The sequence below is a fragment of the Chiroxiphia lanceolata genome, chromosome Z, assembly GCF_009829145.1.
Source record: "Chiroxiphia lanceolata isolate bChiLan1 chromosome Z, bChiLan1.pri, whole genome shotgun sequence".
In the NCBI taxonomy this organism is placed as follows: Eukaryota; Metazoa; Chordata; class Aves; order Passeriformes; family Pipridae; genus Chiroxiphia; species Chiroxiphia lanceolata.
This window is the reverse complement of record NC_045671.1, coordinates 52,786,814-52,811,681: the sequence shown is the minus strand read 5'-3', so window position 1 is coordinate 52,811,681 and position 24,868 is coordinate 52,786,814. Positions and strand designations below refer to the sequence as shown.

The 24,868-nt window shown below is 39.5% G+C and overlaps 2 protein-coding genes and 1 long non-coding RNA gene across 13 annotated transcripts in view; 1 reads left to right on the top strand and 2 right to left on the bottom strand.

The window, feature by feature from the left end:
• SLF1 (SMC5-SMC6 complex localization factor 1) overlaps positions 1–5,132 on the bottom strand; it is a 35,071-nt gene extending 29,939 nt beyond the window's left edge. Inside the window, exons 1-4 of one of the 4 annotated variants that reach the window (XM_032675867.1) lie at positions 5,021–5,132; positions 4,151–4,264; positions 3,915–3,990; positions 1,416–1,659 (exon numbers count right to left, since the gene is read on the bottom strand). In XM_032675867.1, coding sequence (XP_032531758.1) covers positions 1,416–1,659; positions 3,915–3,990; positions 4,151–4,264 — 434 coding nt within the window. In that variant the 5' untranslated portion in view covers positions 5,021–5,132. Of the gene's footprint in view, positions 1–1,415; positions 1,660–3,914; positions 3,991–4,150; positions 4,265–4,385; positions 4,642–4,765; positions 4,911–5,020 lie in introns of those variants that run through there. The other 3 variants (XM_032675865.1, XM_032675866.1, XM_032675868.1) reach the window with 3 other exon arrangements.
• KIAA0825 (KIAA0825 ortholog) overlaps positions 4,889–24,868 on the top strand; it is a 247,602-nt gene continuing 227,622 nt past the window's right edge. For 5 of the 8 annotated variants that reach the window (XM_032675851.1, XM_032675850.1, XM_032675844.1 and 2 more), the window contains exon 1: positions 22,450–22,514. In XM_032675851.1, the coding sequence (XP_032531742.1) occupies positions 22,506–22,514 (9 nt within the window). In that variant the 5' untranslated portion in view covers positions 22,450–22,505. Of the gene's footprint in view, positions 4,981–20,649; positions 20,717–22,449; positions 22,515–24,868 lie in introns of those variants that run through there. The other 3 variants (XM_032675846.1, XM_032675852.1, XM_032675845.1) reach the window with 3 other exon arrangements.
• Positions 20,514–23,692, bottom strand: LOC116780640. The gene is made up of 2 exons (XR_004354549.1): positions 23,521–23,692; positions 20,514–20,676 (listed from the first exon to the last, which is right to left on the bottom strand). It is a non-coding gene; the product is annotated as an uncharacterized LOC116780640 (long non-coding RNA).

The window sequence follows — 24,868 nt, the reverse complement described above, 5'->3', positions numbered from 1 at the left end:
TCACACACCCATCCAACAGCTAGGCACTAAAAGCAAGAAGAGCATAGAAAGAGGAAAAAAGACACAGTATTGTTAAATATTAGAGAAAAATTGGTCTTTCCCCAAAGCTACAGTGGTCTTTATGACTGAAAAGAGTATTTGCTGAAGACAAAAACCATCCACCTGTCAGTTTTTCCTGACTGAGTAAAAGGATTCCCATGTTGAGTGTATGGGAAACAGTCTGGAAAAAAAAGACATCTTTCACAAAACCGCTTGTTCACCTCTCTTGCTGATGTAGTTCCCATAAAAGGTTATTTCTATTGCAAACAGACGGTTGTGCAAGACATCATTTCAACAGTGTTATTGTGAAGATCTGCATAAGCAGTTTTTATGGAAAAAGAAGCAGCATTTTTCACAAGCGTGGCAGGACATAATAAGCTCTTCCACTCAGCCAGGAAAATAGCACACTTAGAATGCATTCCGTTGGCAAAATCAAAAGATGGTAACTTCAGCTACACCTCACTTCGTCTCGATGAACTAGAAAGAGGCAGACACCTGTGATGTAGCATACAGCCCTGTACTATGATTCACCAAACTGCACTTCCCTTCTTGCCTGTGCATCTGTGGCATGCCTAGACCTGAGCAGACTAACTGGGATGTCAACAGAGAGCAGGACAGTTTTTGATTGAATGGAAAGCTCTAAAACAGTGTCAGGAGATGTTTCTTTTACTGTACCAGATACAAATATTACTTAAATATGCTCTACTTGTACTTCTGTGCGGTATTTAAATGAATGAATCCAAATGTGTAAGAAGAGTATGTAAAAGAAAAACACAGTCCCAGAATTCTTGCACTTCAATCGTTTCCCTTTCCTCTGCTTTTCATTTATACTTTTGTCCTTCCCTTCCACACTATATGTATTTACAACATATCAGAAACATCTGATAAGCACAAATTAGATCTTCAGAACTACAAGAAGCTGTTACACAGATGTGACACAAAGATCGATCAGGTCAGTAACAGTGTGGCCCAGATGCTTAAGACACGGTCTCGGGTCACCCAGCCAAGTGAAATAAAGTGTCCTATTCCAGCTACTATTTGAATCTAACACCCACACAAAATAAACACTCAAAAAAACTGTAAGTCTATATTTCTTGCCTCGTGAAGAAGTTTCTCTCAGCAGCTTACATGATAAAAACATACACAAATGTACGTTATTTTTGACACTATACTAAAAGAAAGCAAGAAAAGCAGTGATGTTACAGATTTAAAGTCATTATAAAAATATGGAAATATATTAATGAAAATAATTCAGAGCTTGGAGAGCTGAGGTTATTATGGGCCAAATTAACTGGGATGGAAGAACAAAAATATGTTCAACCATACAATAAGTGCTCTGTTGTGCATTACTTAAGCTTTAAGACATATACTCCTACCTTCTAATAGATGCCATTCGTTTATCACCTTCCTTAACAGGAAGGACAACTTTCCATCTGTGGAAGGCCCCTGGAGCACTAGAGAAAGTCAGTTCTTCGCGCCATCTTTTAGGTGCAGATTGCATTTGAGGTGAATAATGGGTGTCTTTTTCAATTTCATATCCCCATTCGTACGTTGTTTCATCAAGCCATCTGCCACTTTCAGCACTATTAATTATGTACTCCTTAGTTAGTACCCACTTTCCTAAAAAGCAAATGAACTGTCAACCACAAGAGATTTTTTTTGTGCAGACAAATGGCAATCAGCTGAAGAAGTAATATAAAATTAACTTAAACCTTTCTTGTGCAAATAAAAGCTGAAATTGTAAGTACCATTTTAAAAACTTCTTCCTGTTACAAGAGTTCTCCACTTCAGACTTTAGAATCAAAAGTCTCACAATGCCACTGAAAATGATCATTCTGTTTTCTTTTACCAATGAAGTGCCTTTTTACCCTTCCTAGATAAAATAATTGTCTATCTCCTCAAAAATCTCCAAATACATCTTTTCAGCTTCCCAGATTTTGTTCTTATGAATTCCACAGAACCTTGGCAAACACTTTATTTTTAATACCATTTGACACTTACACAAATGTACTAAAATGAAGAAATATTTTACTACCAATGATTTAAAAGAAGAAATAAACTTTTAGCATGTAAGCTCTTTCTCACATATATTCTCAAAATTACTTGCACTGCTAGTGTAGTGAATATCAATATTTGGGGGACACAGTTTTAAACTTTTTTCTTTCCCCTTTCTTCTTTTTACATCCTTTTCTCTCATCCCTTGGCTCCACCTCCTCCGCCTCTTCTCTTTCATCTTCCGCATGTATGCTTTTGATACAGTATGTAATGATCTTCCCCTTTTCTCTGTCTCTCTCTTCTTAAAGGTTCAGGTCAAGAGCAGTGGTTAGTATCCTGCTCTTGTATTGAAACACTACCTACAGAAGACACTGTAAGAGAAATTGACTTGAATTGTGAGAACCTAATTGGTTTCACAGAACAGCAGGGCTGACTGGCAAAATGTCTCAGTGCCGGAGCACAGATGGTACTTTTACAAAACCTAGCATAGGTACCAGTAGACTTAAGACTGGAAAAGGTATGTTGTGCACAACCTGCATGTTAAAACCATTTCCACTTGAAATTTCCATGTCAAAACTTCTGTCAGCACAACAACTGGCATCCTTTAGTATTACTGTTCAACCCTACAGAGTTCTGAATGTGTTTAAACATTATCTTTCTTCATTACTTGCAGTAGGAATGAATACACTGTCTCTGCCATCAAGAGTAAGACCAATGATTACGCAAAAATGGCACCTCTTCAAGATTAGAAACTGCTAGATGTTATTGTGGAAGATTTGTAAGTAGAGAAGCATGATAGAGTTTTGTATTGCCATGTGGACATTACATATACCACTTCCACTCTGTTCAAGAAAACATCTCCACGTGTTTTAAATTCCAAAAAGTAAGAAAACATTAACTCAAAGATTTAGAATTGTTAAAACAAAGTGCTATGCCAGAAATTTATAGGCATTTTAATATTGCTTCCCTCATGGAGACTTTTAGTTATTTCCTTTTTGATAAGAGTGAGATGAGAATTTTACATTAGTACAAGGAATCATCCATATATATATATATATATATATATATATGTACACCACCCTGCATACAAGCATGAAATCAAGAAATTTATATATATCTTTAAATCCAAATACATGTTTAATTATTTCTGTCTATTATCTCTTAATTTAAGATTAGCCATTCTAAAAATTGCTTTACCACTTTGTTATAGTATTATATAGGGAAAATACAGATCATGTTAAAATTGGTATTGTGATATCTCATAATTACAAGATAGTCTAAACTCATCATAGAATCCTTACCTGTAATCAGTCTATAAATACAGAATTCTCATTCTGAAAGCATTTGAGTTGCTTATGTATGGGATTGCAGCATCAGGCCTCAGTTAAAGAGGAAGCAAGAGGAAAGACCAGAGGCTTGTGTCAGAATGGCAGAAGTCTGGAATTTTTTCTTGCTGCATAAACAGGAAATTAGAGACTGAGCTCTACCAGTGAATGTTGCATACGAGTTTGGTGTCAAAAATCCACTCCGACTATGGGTGTCCGTATTCTCTCTGCCTCCTTTTAAGCAATCCATTTTTAAGTGCCCATGTAATTTGCTTATGACTGCAGGATCTAATATACAACAACATTTTCTGTTTGGTAACAGGTGCAGATCCAACAAAGGGAGAGAGGAGGAATACAATTTAGGAAAAAAATCTAAACAAAAAGAAGTAAATCATAACTTGAACATAATACTACATTAAAAATCGAGGTTAATGGAAAAAGAATGAGTGTTTGTAAGACAGTTCACTCACAAAATGAAAACAGATAACCCTTTTAAGTCTCCTTTCCAGACCCAGCTATGATGCTATGAAATTTAACAGCAAACCTTTTACTCACCAGCAGCACAGGCAGCTAAGATCTTTTCACTCTTGCACAGCTTTTTTGCTACAAGATGTGTACAATTTCTGTATTTCTAACAAAACAAAAACAAAACAACACACTTGTATCACTGGAAACAGTTTAAATTCCTTGGCTATTTATACACAACTAAACTACAGCACAGTTATTTCTTTTAAGGCTCGCATTTCTACTTTCTGCTCTAACCCTCTTTTCTGTACTTTGGTGAACAATACCTTACTATCTATAAAAACACAGTTCAGTTTAAGCAGACATTTGAGCAGGGCCTTTTTCTCTTTTTCTTTAAATCCAGTTATTTGGATTATCCGCTTCTGGCTGCCACTTGCCATCTGTTGAAAGAAAGAAGAACGAAAAGGAAACATTAACACACCAAATCTACACCACGAAAAGTTGCTTGCAAAGTCTGACTAGCATTTCCTACTTCTCTTCCATTGAAATGGGAAAACACACCGAGAAAAAAGAAAGCTGCCTGAGGCGGTATACCACATTTTAAGCTCTCACTCCCTGCCACTGTTAAGATATCTCAAAGGCGGTAACACGGTAGTCCTGAGACGCCCAAACTGCGGCCTGCAATGGGCCGAGCCCCCCGGTCTGGTATCTTGGCTCTGCACCGGGATGCCCGTAGGCTCCGCCTTTCAAACCCTTGCTCCGCTGCTGCGCGGACCCCGCAGGTGCGGGGAGGGTCTTCACCGCCCGCCGGGGGGGAAACCCGCCGCTCCCTCTCTCACGAAACCGCCACCGAGGTGCGGCGGGCTGGCGACGCTCCCGGACACGATCTGGGGAGCGAGCCCCCATCGCAGCGGCGGGGGAGCCCCCCGGCGATCACGTACACAGGCCATGGGCGTGGGGAACGGGCGCTGTGCTGGAGCCCTACGGCTCCTCGTTCCAGCCCGGCCCCGTCCCCGCTGGACGCTGCGCCCCTCGTTCAAACCCCGGCGCGATCCCGCCTTCCCCCGCCCCGCCCCCGGATGTGGCGGAGCGGCCGTTCCGGGACGTTGTCACGGACGCTCCGCTGTCGCCGGGGCTGTCGGCGCGGAGCCGCTCGGTAAGTGGCTCCGGCGGGGCTGCCCTTCCCCTGCCCTTACCGTGCGACCCGAGCGGGACAGGGCTGGGATCCGCTGCGGCCGCCCGCAAAGCTCCGGGGTTCCCCGCGGCCGCCTTCTCTCCTCCACGGCCTGGCCGGGCGCTGCGCAGTTCCCAGGCTCCTCGGGCAGCCGAGGCGCCGGTGGGTGCCCGCCCCTGCTGCGGGAAGGCGGCGCTGGTGTCCCTCTGAGGCGGCCCTGGCGGCGCGACGCTGCGGGCCCGTCTTTGCACCTCACCGCGGAGCGGGAAGGGGCAGTCTGCCCTCAGACCGAGAGGAGCGGGTCCCCTCAGGGCTAGGGGAGGCGGGGACAGAGTGGGGGCGAGTGGCGGAGGGCGAGATGGGAAACGCGTCGGCGCTGCCTCGGAGTCTGAAGATCACCATGTCTGTTGCTCGGCAGAATTAAAATTGTGGAAGGCGGTCTGATAGGGGTGTACTGGATGACGGAAGAGACCTGACAGAGTAGAGGAAGCTGACAGATGAACCAGGTGGAATTCTATGTAGATGCAAGCTGAAGTGTTTCTTCTGGAACAGACTGGCTATGAAAGTCAGGAAAGGGGCCAGGGATTTCTGATCCTCAATACCATTTTCTCAGTATCTCTGAGAAACTTTCGAAGTGCCTTGTGCCTCATGATGGTTGGTCTTCAGGGCAAGTGACCAGGATACTGCTACAGCCAGATAATCAAACCACGTACCGGGATTTCTGCCCCTTTAGTGAAGGGATTCCTGCCCCACTGATCAAGTGGGTGCAGACTCTTCATTATGAGAGTCAGGGTTTGGGTTTTTTTAAATTACAAAGCAATACGAAGAGCTCAAAATAATATTCAGCTTGTATCTCAAGCAGTCGGTTTTGAATTTAGAAATGTAGAAATGCCAGAATGGTGATTGTTCGTCAGATTTTGTTTTGGTGTTCCACGCTTTATTTTGGTCCTTTCTGTGTTTGAGAGAGGACTTTTGACTATTCCTGTGTCATGCAGTGCACTGAATGGATAGTGCACAAGAAATCTGTCAATGCTTCGTAGTGAATAAAAGTAGCTTTTTAGAACACTTTTATTCCTTTTTTCTATAACTTGAGACTAGAAGGCACACATCCTGATTCAAATGGAATCAGGAAAAAACTTTCCTGAAAGCAAAACTTTCACAACTGCTGAGTTTTTGTCACTGCAGCTTAGATCAATGGGTACAATGACCATTGAACTCACCATTGCTATAAAGCATAGGTACCATATGTATTCCTTTGGAAAGCCAAAACCACCCAGCTGCAGACTTTTAAAATTTGACAGCAGGTTGGACACTTGATTTTAAGTCTGAATTTCCCAAATATCACAACAGAAGAACAGTTTTTCCAGGCCTCAGATGAGTCCTGTGTTGCTGTTTATGAAGTATTCTGGTACACTGAATGCTTACTCAGGTTTTTCCTATCTTTTGTTTCTTTAACATTGCAGTTATATTTTTGTATGCAAGCATGAGGAAATAGCCATCAACAACCTTTGTCATTAGTTTATTTATATAAATGACACTGAAAAAAAATCTTAAGTATTCAGAGTTAAGTGACTACATTTATTGCTTGCGCTTCTTGATTGACAATGAAGATTAGTTGCATTTTCTATTTTGTATCTCTTGCATCTTTGTACCTTTGCTATTGGTTTGTCAAGACTGTAAAGGTATTAATTTAATTCTTTTAAATTTTATTTTAAACAGTTTAATTCTTACTAACTGGGACTAACTACTGAACTACTGGGACTAATTACTGAACCAAAAACTGTTAGTTTTTTGCCACAGAACTGTGTTAGACACCAGCAATTATTGGGTCAGAACCTCTTGGGGGGGGGGGGGCGTGTGTAGAGGGGGAAGGGATGGGTCAAACCTCACAGAGGGGTGGTGTTGTATCCCTCATGGCAGGCCCCTGGAACCCACATGGGGAAACTCCGGAGTAGCTGTCAGTCACAATAGCCCGGGACAACTATAACACATCACACCTCCTGGAGCTCCTAACCCAGCTCAGATTGGCAGGGTCAGTGAGAACACTGCCCCTCGCCCTGGCCTGGAACCCCAGAGTGGCTGGTGGGTCTGGAGGGGTTGGCCATAGACACCAGAGCAGATAAAACCAAAGGCATGTATTTGCCTCGTGTCATGGCCCTGCCACTGGGACGTGTGAGAGCTGGTCTTCCACAAGGTTCCAGTGGTAGCTATCTCTTCCTCTTTCTCCTTGTCTCTTCTTGCTTCCTCTGCTTCTCTTTCTTTGTTCCTTTCTTGCTGTTTTGGGTGGCTTGGAGCTGGAAGGATTGGATTCCATGTGGAGGGATTGGATTCTGACTTACGTGTTGCAGAATAGTATTTGCTGGGTCAGTATTGCGGTGGAACATTTTTGTCTAGCTTGTGTGGTACACTTTTGAACTTTTTGCCAAGTTCCCTTATTTTCTCCCCTAAATTAATAAAGATAGCTCTTGGGAACAAGTCCATGGGTTATTCTCTTAATGCCCTCTTGAGGTATTAAAGAACCTTATATATATATATATATATATATATATATATACACACACACACACACACACGGAAGTAAAACTCCTGCCTAAGCCCATGAGCCTGCAGCTCCAGGGCTGGAGTGTTACGGACTGGAGGAGTCTTGAGCATGTAATACTGTAAACTAATTCCTGGTGAAGAAGTTGCATAAAACTGTGAAGCTATGTCAGGGGAAGTTTAGGTTAGACACTAAGAAAAGGTTCTTCTCCCAGAGGGTGGTTGGGCACTGGAACAAGCTCCCCAGGGAAGTGGTCCCAGCACCAAGCCTGACACAGTTCAAGAAGTGTTTGGACAATGCTCTCAGGCACATGGTGTGATTCTTGGAGATGGTCCTGTTGCTGTGGGATTTAGGTGCTGAAAAAATCTCCCGGAGCAGTTAATTAGGGGTGAGATAAGAAAGGGTTTATTTTGCCAAGGCAAAAGATGTTACCAGACACGCACCCCCTGTGCTCCGGATGTTACATTTTATAATACCATCCATCCAATCCCAAATGTGTCCACCCTGTGGCCTTTGCTCTGGACCACCCTGGGTCCACCCCCTGAAAATGGGTCTGGGGTGTATTTTGGGACCTTCTGTTCATCCCATCTTCACCATCATCAGAGCACAAAGGGTACATAGTCACCCAGTTTTTGATCGTGTTCTGTGGTTTAGGCCCTGATATGCTGTTCTGCCAACAATCTAGGCCTTGCCTTGACAAAAGACTAAACATTTCTACTGTATTCGGGAGTAGGAGTGATATAGGGAGCATAGAATGGGGTAAGAGGGTTAAGGAATGTGTAAACAAGGGTGCTACAGGGAAAGGGATGCAAGGGAGTGAGGGCTGTTGCTTTTAAAATCTACCTATAAAACTTACAAGGCTTACAAATATTAGAAAAATAAAAAACCCTTAGGGGCTTAAGGCATCAGTCCTGTGCAGGGCTAAGAGTTGGACTTCAATGATCCTTGCAGATCCCTTCAAACTCAGGATATGATTCTATAATGATGACCATTTGTTACCTATAAGAATTAGGTATTTTTTCCTTGTCTCTGGCACAAGTGTGTGGAATCAAAATAACCAAGGCCTCAAGCATTTCACATCTAGTTTCACCTTAAAATACATTGTTACTAAAGTGTAGTTTTAAGCAATTACGTTTTTTAACTTTCATTTTAGGGATGTCTGATAAGTTTAGATTTCACTTACTCTCCGATTCTATTATTTTTTTCATAAAAAGCCTAAAATATTTTCTTCTTTTCCATCCTTGTTGTGGTCTCATTATAGTAGCCAAGTATCTCTTAGTATTATGTTGCATAGGTTCTAGGGAGTAGGCTTTTTAACTGATGTACTTTTAAGTACCTCTATGTTCCTTTCTTCTTTTAATGTGTTTGTCAAATATATGGTTCAATTGCTCAGTATTATACATTGAGTTTGAGCAGTTTGTCTCTGGGTTTTAGATGGTATTCACTTCTACACATTCTCTTCTACACTGCATGTGACGTCTTTTATAAAAATGGAGAAGTGATTTTCAGTGCTACACAAAAGGTATGTCACTTCTAAAACTTCTAATTGCATTTTAAGGACTAGCAAGAATGGCTGTACAGTTCATTAAGAAGCCATGATCAGAACTCTTTTTTTCACAAAAAGAGTTTACTTAGTGTATCAGGTGCCCATCTCTTTCAGACTTTCTTTCTTAATTTTTATTACCTAGAGAGAGTAAGGAGTAATTCCAGTTTCATTGCGCTGTTCTAGCTTTCTACCTTATAGTTTTTGCTTCCTATATATTCTACATATAATTGTATTACCATTATGTCTTTTGCCTTGAAATTTCACTTCTTACAATTCCCAGAGATAGCTAGTTTACTTCACATAATATGTGCAGTTACCTTTCTCCAGGCCTCATTGGTGCTGCTGCTGTTAATGGGATCACTGTTGATTCTTGTCTGTTAATCTCACAGCCTCTTTCTGCAAGCCTCTTCCACTTTTTCCTTAATTTTGCAAGTTAATGTTTTGGATTTGGGGTTTTTTTTGGTGATTTGTTTTTTTTTTGGTGGTGGTGGTGGTTTTGTGTGTGTGTGTGTGTGTGTGTGTGTGTGTGTGTGTGTGTGTCTGGTTTTTTGTCCCTCACAAAACTTTTGACTTTCTGTGTTGAAAATTTTATGTAATTACTTGCAGCAATTGTGATAGTGATAGTCCATGCATAAACATCTCTTCCATTGTGAAATATAATCTGTCAGATTTTTTATCTAGTGTAAGATATTTTGCATTATGTGCTTAAAATATTTTCCATCCTGTAAACAAGTTTATCAGTTGACTGATTACAATTTCAGAGGTTAATAAAATTATTAATTGGAGCTTTTTTCCTTCTGTTGTCTAAGCATAACATGTATACTTTTAAAAACAGTATCATTTGACAAAACAAAACTCACAATGCCATAGGCAAATTTTGGTCAAACATTTAGTAATCACAGCTTTGTAAAAAAAACAACCCTGAAATTATACTGAAAAATCAATCATAAGAGCTAAAACAGTTTGAAGTGTCTCCACACTGCCTTCATGTGGAGAAAAGTCTAACTTTGTGCCCCTTTAAGTCCACTTTATAAGTCCGTCTTCAGTATGAAACACTGCCTCTGGCTTTGTTGAAACTGAAGGAATTTCAATTTTCTTCTGTACTGGTAAGGGATTACAAGAATTAGAAATAATATAATATAAGTTCACAGAAGCTAGAATAGCTTCTTAATAATAATAATAATCATCTTTCTATAAATGTATCTGTAGTTTATTTCATGAATATAGGAAAGGCGGAACAAGCATTGTGAAATTTGCTGGTTTTCTTCAAGCCTTATTGATTATATAAATTCTCAGTTATCACAACTTTGTACCTATTTTTAAAAACATCTTCATGTTCTTTTCAGGATGTATCATTTGTATTTCTTTCATGTAACTGTTTTTGTTCCAAAGAATGTTTATTTTTCTCATCATTATTAAAGCTCAGTGTGTCTTCTCATCTCCTTGCATTCATTGCCCTTCTGACAACTCATATTCCATTAATGTAGGTCAGTGAATCAATGTTGATGGACAAATGAAGAGAGCACAATGTTCAGCAACTTGTTCAATAATTTTTCTGTACATGAGGCCAATCTATATACTTTATGTGTATTAGTTCACTTGTTAATAACATAGTGACCTGTATTTTATTAGTGTACTTTCAGTCGCTCATGACTTGGACTAAGGCTATGTTTGTTTCTTTCTTTTAAAATACAGGTAATGGAATGGTTTAATTTTGCATTTAATACTTAACTTTCCTACCACATAAAGTTCACATGAAGTTCAAATTTCTTTTCTTTGCCTGACATGAGTTAGTCCCTCGCTGCTTGGACCTTCTTAATCTTATTACTGTTCTTCTGCCCTGTTCTATTCCTGCCAGGAATACTTAATTGACCTAATTCCCCCACTGACTTTCTAGTATTTTTTCCTACATAGCAGATCCATTCTGATATGATCAGCAATTTTTCATTCATCAAAGTCCTTTCACCTTCTTTTTTTTTTTTTTGTTTGAGAATGCCCGTAAACTTGTTCAGATTGTGTTTGCTGCTGATTTCTTATTTTTTGAGTGTGTTGTAAAATGCATTTTCTTTGTGTTTTGATTGTTTTTTCTTCTCTAAGTAAGTGCAGTTAAAATGGTGAATGTAGGTAATGCTAGCAGATACTGTAATTTTTTCTTAATAATTGTATGTTGTTAAATAGCAGTATATATACTATGAATATTCTAGAATGGTTTTTGCTCTGCAATAACACCTCTCTCCCTGCAGTTTTATTTCTGACTAGGCAACTGCCAACAGCGTGATCGATGCCCAGAATGCAGATAAACATGAACCCTGGCTCACAGACATTAGAAAATCAAATCAGTATAACCAGTGTGGTAATGTGTTGCCTTCACACTTTCTACCTTCTCTGTAGTTCGCTGTACTTGAGCTCAGTACAGAGGGTAGGGAAAAGATATAGATGATTGTGGATGGAAGGCAAAAAAAGTAGTTAAAAGAAGTTAGGAGAAAGTGTGATGTAAATTATCATACGGAAGATAATGAAGGTGCAATAAGTGCAAGAAAGTACGAAATACCCTACCCTATGTGTATTTTATCAATATGTAACGGGAAGGTTCTATATAGTTGTGACATATAGGTGTCAGACAAAAATTTGTTACTTAAGGTGAGGTTCATAGAATGGATTGGGCTGGGAGAGACCTTAATGATCACCTGATTTCAACCCTCTGTAAGCCCCCTTTTAAGTTCTGAAAGGCTGTGGTAGGATTTCCCCAGAGCCTTCTCTTCTCCATGCTGAGCAGCCCCAATGTATCCATAGCACGGATGTTTGATCATCTTGGTCACCTTCCTCTAGAATTGTTCCAGCATGTCCACACCCTTCTTATAATGGGGGCCCCAGAGCTGGGCAATGCTCCAGGTGGAGTCTCACCAGAGCAGAGCAGAAGCTTGAGCAGTTAACAGAGTGTGGTAGAGGTTTCTTGTAACTGTTTAGTTGTCCCTTAAGATGGAACCCCTGTTATCAACAGATCTTGCAAATAACTATTGTATTCTTACCACTTAGTCATCCTTCCCTAAGATTTCCAGGCTACCACCCAAACACAACTTACTCTGAGTAATCAATCAGTGTCTCATGAAGTTTGTAGTAGAAGCATTCAGAATTAACATGATTAGTGTTTTTTGGTTTGTTTGATTGGTGTGTTTGTTTTTTTGTTTTTTTTTTTAATCTTACCAGAAATCATTGTCTACTAGACTCAAAAAGCAGACAGCATTTACCAATGAATAAATCCAAAATTGACAGTTAGAGTAATCACAAAAAATAGGTCTTCTTAATATAGTAATCTATTGCCATAAGAAAGTGGGTTTCTCTTCAGATAGGCTTTTCACGCAAAATAAATTGAACATCAATAATTTTAATTTTTCTCACTGGACCTTGTTTAATTTGGATGAACAGGAAATTTTGCATAATGACTGACTGGTTTTCATCATTCAGCTACCTTAAAAATCTGAGGATTGCAGAAAAAGTGTCTAAACCTTTTGCAGAAGGGGTGCTTCCTTTGAAGAAATGACATAGATAAGGACTCTACCTCTTCCACTTTCCCAAATGAAGTAATGACATTTATTAGTGTAGAAGGTTTTTGCTGTCAGTGATTTCTCCCATCTGGAATGCCAGTATTGACAGAAGAGTTGTGTGGTTAGCAACATTATTGCTCATAAATATAATCAGAAAGGGTTAAAGTAAGAGCAGGACTGAAATCCCTGACTGGGAACACTGAATCCTTCAGCAATTGTTAGTAGGATGAAAACTTTCTCTGGGAAGGCATTATGGGCTCTTCTGTATAAGAGTAAACTCTCTAAGGATGCCAGTCCTTTTCTTCTCCTTTTCCTGCCTCCCCATTCCCAACAGCATCTTCAAAAGATTTATTAGCAGAGTTGAATTTAGGTACATTAAGTCCTACTTCCCAGTTGCTTGCATGTAAACAGAAACCCCCTTTACAGGGCCTAAGAAATGCCTTTGAAGGAAGAGTTGCTTGTACCAGCAGTAAATAGGATATGAATCTTTTCAGTAATAAGTATGTTGTAAGTGGAATGATTTTGAATTCAGTTCGCAAAGGGATTCTGGGCAGAGATGACCTTTGAGATGTGTCTCCTGGAGTGGAGACACCACAGTACATTTGTCCATCTGCAGGTAACTCTTCCCATGTATTGCTGGTGGAAGGCTTAAACAAAAATAACATATATGTTTCATGTATGAAATGTAAAGACTGTATGGCAGGAGAGAGAACAAAATGGAAAAAGAGCAGAATGAGGATTAATGGGGAGACTAATTAGGAGAATTATATATGTAACATTTTGGAGATACATGATGTTAATTTTCTGAGGTAAATGTTAGATACTGATTGAAATATAAATGTGACCAATGAAAAATAGTCTGGTTTTTGTGTGCAGTTCCCCTCCCTTTTCTCCTCCAACACACACGCCTCTTTCTTTGTGATTGTCTCTGATACACAGTATGATTTGTCTTAAGATAAGAACGCTGGTGGAAATTGTCCTAAGGTAAGAACAGCAGGTGGGAATTGCAGGAGGAACTGTCTGGATGCTCACATAATTGATGTATTCCAGAGGTGGGGGACCTCTGATGACTGTGATTGACTTTGGTGTCCTGCTGGAGAGTGGGCAAACTAGTCTCCCAGACTTACAGACAGCTCCCCGCACCTCCCAGCAGGTACATCAAGGTACATCAGGTACATCAAGCCCCAAAAGCAGGGAACACTCATTTTTGGATGCGTGATTATAAAAACACGAAGATCCAGTCACACATGGAGGTGTAGTTGTGCATTCTGTGAGGCCAAAGATGGTAAACCTGTATGTTTCTAGGTGAACCTGCTGATATTATAACCCTTTATTGTCAATGCTGCATTGACAATATTTAGATACTGTATTAGCAATAAACATAATCATAGTCATCCACATAATCAGTGTCATATTTCTTGCACCTGACCAAGAGTTTTCTCTCTGCTACTCTACTAAGCTGGCATAGTTGACAGGATGCTCTAATCAGGCACATTGAGGTTTGGCTAGGACCTTTAGAAGGAAATTTGTGTATTCAAACACAGAAGACTAGAAATTGACAGTATGTTGTCTCTCATAGAACTTTTACAGTAAATTATTCTGTTGGGTTTTATTCTAAACATTTAGAGTTGCTTCCAAATACTGATTTGCTCCAATCCTTGGGGGCATAAAATAGGCCTTGATGAATTATATTTGGAAATGTTTCCATATTTAAGTTACTTATAAACTGTTTTTTTCATAGTAAGACATTCATCTCTTAAATTTTCACAATAAGTGTTGTATTGGAATGACTTTGTCTTTGCAAGAGACAGTAAAGCATTAATCTGAGAGAGTATCTAGTTAAAAATGTGTACGTGTACATTTATCTGTCTAGAATTATGTAGGATGGTACAGTCTGCTATTCATGGGCTTTTCTGGAAAAATTCTTTGCTAATCCAGCTAATTCATTAGAAAATATTTGTACAGGGTAGTGACATATTGAAGTATTATTATGTGTTCTATGCAAAAATTTCTGGGTTTTTTTGGTTTGTTTGTTTGCTTGTTTGTTTATTTGTTTTTTCCAAGTGAATAGATTTAGGTCCCTTTATAAGAATCCTTGATTAAGAAACTCTGATTTTTTTGTTTTCAGTTTCTGTGTGTACAGTGTAGTTTAGAATTTTGTTGAATATGTGGTTAGTGGAATTTAATCATAACTTGTGTATGTTCAGTCCTCAAAAGTATTCTTTTTCACTTTATTTTTTAGTGATTCAGTTCCTACACTGTTTAGGTTTTAAGGACCACAGTACTTAATTCTTTCTGATCTTATCTGAAGATAAGAATTTAAATGTTCTCACAGGCAATGATATTCTAAGATGAAATTTGATCAGGTTTTGACTTGGTATCTGTTTTAGCTGTTGGAAGGCTGCTCTGATGGGCTGTACTTCAAATACCAGCTTAACTTTATTTATGGACCATTCTGTAGTCTTTAGTTTCTATACAAATATTGATCTTTACCTAAAAATCCGAGTAATATAATTGCTTCTATAAATAAATATGTCAGCTAGCCTTCAGCTCTCTGATGTTCCTGATCTTCTCTCTTGCAGAATTCCATTCAATATCAAATCCAAGTTATCTCAATAGCAATGTAAAATGCTGCCAGAATGTTACTCTGTTGTACTGTGTAATTTCCTCTTCTCTTCATCTTTAAATTTTATGTTTGATAACCTGAAAGTCCCAGTGTACCGAAAGGCGAGCCAGCAGGGAAGATGTCTAGCCTGGCTGAACAGGGAGATTTTAAAGGAAACTAGGGGAAACAAAGAGAGCTTACTAACTATGGAAAAAAGGGCTGATTACTCATGAAGAGTTTAGGAATATAGTTAGGTTATGTAGAAAGAAAATTAGAAAGACAAAGGCACAATTTGAACTCAATCTAGCCACTTCTGTTAGGGATAACAAGAAGTGCTTCTACAAATATATCAATAGCAAAAGGAGGGGAAGGAAAACTTCCATTCTTTGTTGGACATAGGGGGGAAGATAGTCACCTAAGATGAGGAAAAGGCTGAGGTATTTAACACCTTCTTTGTCTCAGTTTTCAACAGTAAGACAGGTTGTCCTGAGGACAGCTGGCTTCCAGAGCTAGTAGACAGAGACGGGAAGCTGAATAGCCCCCATGTCATCCAGGAGGAAACAGTTAGTGACCTACTGAGCCACTTGGATCCTCACAAATGTCACAATGGGACCAGATGGGATCCATCCTACTGTGATGAGGTAGCTGGTGGAAGAGCTCACCAAGCCACTCTCATCATGTACCAACAGTCCTGGCTCACTGGGGAGGTCACAGATGATTGGAAGGTGGCAAATCATCAAGCTGATCCACAAAAGGGGCTGCAAGGAGGACCTGGGAAACTACAGGCCCGTCAGCCTGACCTCAGTGCCTGCAAGGTTATGGAGCAGATCATCCTCAGTGCAATCACACAACAGCTACAGGATGGACAACGGATCAGACCCAGCCAGCACAGGTTTAGGGAGGGCAGGTCCTGTCTGACCAACCTGATCTCCTTTTATGATCAGGTGACATGCCTGGTGGATGAGGTCTGTGGATATGGTCTATCTGAACTTCAGCAAAGCCTTTGACACTGTCTCCCACAGCATAGTCTGGAAAAAGCTGGCAGCCCACAGCTTGGACAGGGGCACTCTGTGCTGGGTTAGGAACTGGGTAGAGGGTGGCAGAGAACAGTCCTGCATCCAGTTGGCGGCCAGGCACTAGTGATGTCCCCCAGGGATCAATGTAGTGTACTATGAGCAAATTTGCAGATGACACCAAGTTGGGGGCTGTGTTGGTCTGCTGGAAGGCAGGAGAGCTCTGCAGAGGGACCTGGACAAGCTGGAGAGATGGTGTGATTCCAACAGGATGAGGTTCAACAAGGCCAAGTGCCGGGTCCTGCACTTTGGCCACAACAACCCCCTGCAGCGCTACAGGCTGGGCACAGAGTGGCTGGAGAGCAGCCAGACAGAAAGGGACCTGGGAGTTTGAATTGACAGGAAGCTGAACATGAGCCAGCAGTGTGCCCAGGTGGCCAAGAAGGCCAATGGCATCCTGGCCTGTATCAGGAACAGTGTGGCCAGCAGGACTAGGGAAGTGATTCTTCCCCTGTACTCAGCACTGGTGAGGCCACACCTGGAGTACTGTGTCCAGTTCTGGGCCCCTCAGTTCAGGAAGGATATTGAGGTACTGGAACAGGTCCAGAGAAGAGCAACAAGGTTGGTGAAGGGACTGGACCACAAGTCCTCTGAGGAGAGGCTGAAGAAGCTGGGGCTGTTCAGCCTGGAGAGGAGGAGGCTCAGGGGGAGACCTCATCACGCTCTACAACTCCCTGAAGGGAGGTTGTAGCCAGGTGGGTGTTAGTCTCTTCTTCCAGGAAACCAGCAGTAGGACAAGAGGGCACAGTCTTAAGCTGTGCCAGGGGAGGTTTAGGTTGGATATTAGGAATAAATTTTTTACGGAGAGAGTAATCAGACGTTGGAATGGGCTGCCCAGGGATTCACCATCCCTGGAGGTTTTTAAGATGAGTCTGGATGTGGCACTTAGTGCCATGGTCTGGTAACTGTGGCGGTGTTGGATCAAGGGTTGGACTTGATGCTATCAGAGGTCTTTTCCAACCTGGTTGATTCTATTTATCTGTATTATTGCTTAAATGTATTTTTCATTAGTTAATATTGGTGAAATAATCAGTGCGATTGTTTCTGCTTACAGTTTCAGTTTTAGTGAATAAACTACTTGTTTAACTTGTGCAAACATGTTGAAGGTATTGAATTTTAAGGCAAAAACACTGTCTGGAAAGGGAACACTGACAAAGTCATTCAAAAGGGAAAAGAAGAATAATTTATAAAAGGAACTGTAGCTAATGATGCCATCCACTTGCTTTAAAGTTCTTCTACCTCACCTTTAATGAATTAGATTTGTCAACAGCATATATTTTATGCACTACTTCTAATGAAGTGGCATACCAGCACTACAGTGTACTTTGAGGATTATTCCATCAAAGCTTTTTGCTGTCGTAAAGTAGACCTTTTTAAATAATAGATACTAAAAACTACATTTAAATAGCATTAAGGTTGTGACACAAACACCAAATGACAAACTTCAGGCAATTCAAAGTTAGGGCTGACAACTTGTCATTACCTTGCACTGTCATTTCTTAAAAAATAAGCACAATTGCGTGATTTAAGGATTGAATGTCAGACTAACTTTAAATTTCTTGCCTTTTGTGGGCTGGAGTTACAACCTTTCTGTCATTTTTTATACAGTTTTTTTTTGTATTCTGTTTTCAGAAAAATAATAAAAGCAGTGGAAACAATACGGGCTTTATTTGCTTTGTTTTTAATTTTAAACACAGATAAGAGAGTATTGGTTAAAGAGCAGGGGCTATCTTGTTATCAAACTTACATGCATAAGTATGTACATGTTCTTTTAAACTTCCTTTGCTTTCTTCTTTGCTGATACTTTTATGGAACTTATGAGTTACAGGAACCTTAGTCCTGGGTTACTTTAGCTAAACCCCCAGAAAGTACTAAGAGTTCCCAATTCTTTTCCACATAAATAACCACTTTCTTTTTAGTGGCCAGCACTGAATAAACCAAGAGGATGTAGAGTATGTAGAAAGACTTGTTAAAGGAATTTTAATTACTTAAAATAATGTGAAACAAAAGCAGATGAACAGTTTCTGTTATTTTTTACATATGATTTCTCGTTTTGTTGCTGTTAAACGTAATGGAACTTTCTGTTCAGGTAAGTTAGCATGTGCATGTAAACACAATCCTCTCAGTCCCTCTGTAGAGATGGTTTCTCAAGGTCTGTAACCCTAGTGAAGGTAATCCATTATTTTCATCATGGTTTTGTCAACTTCATCTGGCATAGACTGACACTGCTGCCAAGCGGTCAGGCCTGCACCAGTCACTCACTTCAGTCACCTGCCCCATGCCACCGTCAGTGCTTATTCAGCTGCCTGGTAAATAGAGATTAATAGTCTTGCACAGGCCAAGTGGCTGCTACAGAAGGTTGGTAGGATCCTGTGGAAAAAGGGTCAGAAAATGTGGCCTCTCTTGCAAGTAGTCTGAATCTCTTTTCTTAATACAGTCAATCAATTTCTCTTAATTTCTTTTTATTGTGTTGCCATTAATGCATAATAGCACAAAAACCTAACTTTAATAAAAATTCGTGATCATTTAAAAAGGAGTTGGTTTAGCGAGCTGTATCATCCACTGGTACAGATAAAGAAGTGAATTGTTTGAAATAAGAATAGTAGTCTCCATAATGTTTTTAATTCTTAAGATGCCATTTGACTGGGAACATGTAAGTTATGTCAGGTAATGCAGATATAGGGAGTAAGGAGGAATACAGTTCTCTTTGTTCTTTTCCTGTAATAAACTTATCTCTGGTGCTCACTGCGATGGAGAAAGAAAGTGGAAAAATCATTCCAGTCTGCCTTGCTACTAAATTCAAAGGATTCATCCAATACCATTGCATGATACCCACTTGCAAAGCTATTGACTTTTGATTCACTTATTTGGAACAAACTTAAAGTTTCTGAGTAATTTTTAGCTCCAAAGATTAGCATAAGAGTGTTGTGATATTACTGCTTACCTAGAAAAAATATGTTGTTTCAATAAATGCTTCACCCCTTTTGTATCTTTGAACACTTTCTTCCTTATTCAGAATATGTACCTTTAACTACTTTTCTCATTGGATATTTTGTTTGTGCTTGTAACATCCTCAAAACTGTTTCACAGAGTTGTACAAGTGAAAGGAATCTTGGCTCAGGAATCTTGTTGGCTGGGTCACAAAAAACACAATTTATCTTACAGATTAATAGAATAGAGTTGAAACTCTAAGGTTCACTGTTGGGCTCTTATATAAAAATAATTTGCTTCTGAAGGATATTTTGCTAGAGTTATTACTATACTCGGTTTTAGGCAGTTAAACCAAAAAATATAGAGATTAAAACTTAAAAATTTGGTTGTAATATACATTTCCAACTTGAATATTACATGGCTTATTAATTTTTTATTTTTTAAGAACAGTTGTAAAATTCTTTAAAATTAATATAAGGGAAAAGAAATTTACTAAAATATTAATGTGACCCTAGGAAAAAAATTTTACTCCTTTAGTTTGTGATGTTCGCCTCTCTTTCTAGGAACTTGAAATGTTGTCTTCCTTCAAAACAACCAAAAATTGATCTTTAGTTTTCAACCGGGTTTTGTTCTGAAGTAATAGGCAAGTAGTGCACATTGTTTACACTGTAGTTGCACTTTGTGGCTGGTTGCACAACTCATTTAAGTCTTGTAATTATGTAAGAAATAATACAGTGCATGGTGTTCACTTATAAGATATTTATGAACACTTGCTCTCTTAATCGTGAAACCAAAGGCTAAGCGCTTTCTGCACCAGAGAATTTAATATAAATTTTACAGCAGTCATTTAAGGTAGGCAGGAGGAACCCCTTTCTGCATCACAAATCAGCTGATTGTCTTTCCTTCTTGCACAGTAATTTATGACCTGGTCTTGTTCCAAAGAATGATTTCTTTTCCCCTGTGTGAATGCATTAAGTAATGATTCATTCTCTCACCTTTTTACACTCTTGCCTTTATCATGTTTTGAAATAGTATTCTTGATACAGCATCTTCCCAGAAGAGATAGCTGAATGTATTAAAGCTGAGTATTCTTGCATAGTACCCACATGGCATTTCCATGGCATATATAGATCAATAGTATAGCGGTAAATGAACTTAGCCATGAACGCAGGATGTTTCTTTTGTGAGCTGACAGCTGCAGGACTCTTAGTTGCCCTATGATAAGGCTGGAGTGTGAAAGTATAGTTTAAGATGTCTTTGAGAAGAAGGAAGTTCCTTTCACAGTAACTATCCTTTATTTTCCTTTCTTTCTTCTTCAACAGCAATGGAAAAATATTGTGGATAAGTATTCTTTAAAATTGCTTCTTGGTTATGCTTGTTTTTTGTTTTTTTTTTTTTTTTTACTTTTGTAGTATTGTAGTTAAGATGACTTGCACTTCCTGCCAAGAAATAAAGATATAAAATCTTAAAAGTTATCAGGTAAGACAAAACTGGGTAAAAATATAGAGAGGGTGCTCTGGGAATATAAAGGCTACCTCTGAGAAACTAGATAAAAAAATCATTTATATATGAATTGTGAATTAGTAAGAAGGTCCTGTCTTAAGATTTATTTTTTTTATCTTCCATGATAGTTACAGAACTCCAAGCCAGTTAGACACAAGATTTAGTTTTGCATGGTTATTTTGGTTACCATTAACTAGATGGGGTGCAGACCTACTTTCATATCAATCAGTACTTTAATATACTGTTCTGTTAATATACAGATGCCTTTCCTATCTCCTATTTCTGTTCTGTTTGGTAATGCTTAAACCTGAAATGATATATAACCTGTGCTTTTTTAATGCATAAAGCTAGCTGGTAGCAGTTATGAGTTCTGCTCTGAATACAAACTGATAGTTCACTAGAAGTCAAGACATAGTCAAGACTAAGCGCTGCACTTAAAGAGGCTTAAATCAATGTCCTTTTGATTAAAACTGACAATACCATTGGTCAGTGTGTTACTTATATTTTTTTTTTCTCCTTTAAGTGATATTTGATCAGATACTTTTTTTTAGAATAAAAGAACATACAGATCTGATCTGATGCAGACCTGTGGTAGAATCAATATTCTGCTGAGTATCAAGATTGTTCTTTGAGTAGCCATACTAAAGGAGAAGAGTATGGTTAGCTCTTAAAACTCTTACTCTTCACTAGGAAGGAAAACAGAAATACAAGGCAAGCAGGAGGATGTCTGGCCATGAAGATGAGTTAGTGATCATGAAGAGCCAATTGTCAGCCCAAACTGTTAAAAGAGCACTAAAAGGCTGCTGTATTAGTAGCAAGTATAATTCTCTTGCTGTGGAACTCTAAACACCATCTATGCATATACCTCTGCATTTTGTTGTGATTTTATAGATTCATCAAAGGTTGTTTTGGTATATGCTGACTAGTTACCAAAGAATCTTTTGAACTGGCTTTGGTTAGTCTTGAATTAGGCCCATGCACGAGACAGTAATTTGAGGTATTTAAACAAATGTTTCCCATGAGGCTTCTGATGGGAAACAATTGTGATCTTTTACAAGCAATTTTTTTTTTACTTGAGACTGCTGGCTTCTTTAAACATGACAGTTGTTGGTGAGCTAATCCTGTGAGTCAATCTACACTAAACAAGAAGCTTATCTCAAACCCTTGGCAGCTTCAGTGAAAATTCGAAAGCATGCTTTACAGTAGAGATTGTCAAGAGTGGAACTAATATTTGTCCAGTTGGACAGCTTGCTTTTGTAGTCACTAAATGAAAGTTGAGATTCTGTCTCTTCCTTGAAAGCATCTGTGTCAAGAAAATAATTTGGACTGTTTGTGGTTTGACAGGGATTATTAAAATCAGATGAAGTGAAGGGAAGGAAGTATAAGAAAGCAAAATTGACAGTGACACTCTCTATTACTTGCAGCTTGGATCATGATGACTATGTTGATATGATAGGTTCTAAATGTTAGGTTCACTGTGGGGATGTGTTAAGCAGCAAATACAGTAAAGTGCAGTTATAGATGATTTTTCTGACTTAACAGAAACCCATCCGGCATTTATTTTCATTGGGAAATTTGGGAGGAGAAGTGTAGAAGAAAATGAAATATTAGAGGGGGCAAACAGAAGGAAAAAGGGAGTGGTTCAGAAAGAATTTAATTTTCTCCTTTGTGATTTGATTTATCTCTCTTTTTATTTTATTTTTTTTTTGGTTCATACAGCTTGCTAGTGTACTTCAGAGAGAATAAAAGTGAGGATTAAGAACTGATGGAACAGGTCATAAAATTTCTTTTTGCATTGACTTGAATTTGGTAGGAATTTTTTAGCATTAATAGTTTTGCTTAAAATGAGCTGAAGTCTTAGATTGCTGTTTCACATCAATTTTTCATGACTTGCATCTTGCATGCTATTTTTAAATAGTGATCTTCTCTGCCACTTCAAGATAAATAATTTAAAATCTCAAATTACTGCAATATTCATATAGCTGAATTTTTAATTGCTGAAGATACATTAACTGCCAACTGTATGCATCTTTTGGTGTCTAATGAATATACAATGTATTATTTAATTTTAGTCCTTTGTTTAATCTCTTAGTTGTATAGGTAAACTTTCAATTCTGAATAGGCAAGTTAGTGCAGAAGTAAGACATCTGATTAGTGAAGTTTGAAGAGTGCTGTCATTTCTGTGTGGTTTCCTTTTCTGTTTTCCAATATGGAAACTTTGCAAAAAATTGTATTTTGGGACAGTTTTTAGTGTAGAGTAGATTTTTAGTGTAGTGTAGATTTTATAGGAAATTAGGTAACTCAAAAGGAAAAGAGGTGACACATGAAAGCCTTTACTGTTATTTAGCATAGCCATAGCTTCATAGCTTTCAAACAATGTCATGCAACATTTGAACAGTTAAGCCATGCCAGCATCTCATCTTCACCTATATTCATATTAGAGAGAAGCATATTAGCATCCATAGTGATTCATCTAGCAGAACAAAAGGATTATGAGGAGCAGAATGACTGAGAGAAAAGAGGTTACATAGAATTGCAGACTTGCAAAATAAAGGCTGTCATGAGAAGAGATGGTGGTATTGAAAACACAGTGGGGACAGTGGTAAAGGAGGGGCTCTGGTAGCAGAGCACACAGAACTTGAGATGTGACAGGAGGGTGTCAGACTGTGATGTGGGCTGGATGGGGAAATGGGAAACACACACAACCACGCTAAAATAAGACAGGATTGAAAATGTTTGTGAGGGACAATCATAGAGAGAGGTACATATCGTCTACATACCTTCACATTTACTTCTGTATCCCTGTCACTGCATGTTAACTTACCTGCTTGATCTAGGAAAGCCAGCAGGTGTAATCTTTTTGGACTTCAGCAAAGCTTTTTATACTGTCTCTCACAATATCCCTCTGGGCAAAATGTCTGGTATACAACTGGATAACTGTGTTATGCAATGGGTGAGGAACTGGCTCACAGATTGGTCACAAAGAGTTACGGTGACATCAGGCTGGCAAATGGTTGCTAGTGGGGTTCCACAGGGCTCCCTTAGGCCCTGTCCTCTTCAACATCTTAATTAATGACTTGAACGCAAAATTCAAAGGAATACTAAGGAAATTTGCTGATGATGCTAAATTGGGAGGAGCTGTCGACTCTCTTGTGAACAGAGAGGACCTGCAGAGAGACCTTGACAAATTAGAGAGATGGGCAATCACCAACCATATGAAGTTCAACAAAGACAAGTTCCAGATCCTGCGCCTGGGATGGGGAAACCCTGGATATGTGCACATACTGGGAAGTGAGAGGCTGGAGAGCAGCCCCATGGAAAGGGACCTGGGGGCCCTGGCAAGTTGAATATGAGTCAGCAGTGCCCTGGCAGCCAGAAGGGCCAACTGTGTCCTGGGGGGCATCAGGCACAACATCACCAGCCGGTCGAGGGAGGGGATTGTCCTGCTCTGCTCTGCAGTGGTGCAGCCTCATCTTGAATATTGTGGCAGTTTTGGGCACCACAATAAAAGAAAGACATAAAGCTATTAGAGAGTGTCCAGAGGAGGGCTACAAAGATGGTGGAGGGTCAGGAGGGGAAGCTGTCTGAGGAACAGCTGAGGTCACTTGGTCTGTTCAGCCTGGAGGAGACTGAGGGGAGACCTCATGGTAGTCTACAACTTCCTCACAAGGGGAAGTGAAGGGACAGGCACTGGTCTCTTCTCTCTGGAGACCAGAGAAAGGACTCAAGGAAATGGCATGAGGTGGAGATTTAGTTGTTTAGTTTAGATACCAGGAAAAAGCTAGAGGGTGGTTTAACACTGGAACAAACTCTCTGGGGAAGTGGTCACAGCAGCAAGCCTGACAGAGTTCCAGAAGTGTTTGGGCAATGCCCTCAGGCACATGGTGTGATTCTTGCAGTGTCCTGTGCAGGACAGGAGTTGGACTCGATGGTCCTGATGCATCCCTTCCAACTCAGAATATTTATGATTCTATGATTCAGTGGTGGTATTCTTTAGGTGCTTTGTGTTCACAAGTACTGTGAAGCGCATAAATAAACAATTATCCCAAATTATAGTATTCTTAAGTAGAAGAGCATTTAAAATTCAACTTACAGTTGTTATTAACTTACTCTAGGCTAATTAGGGTT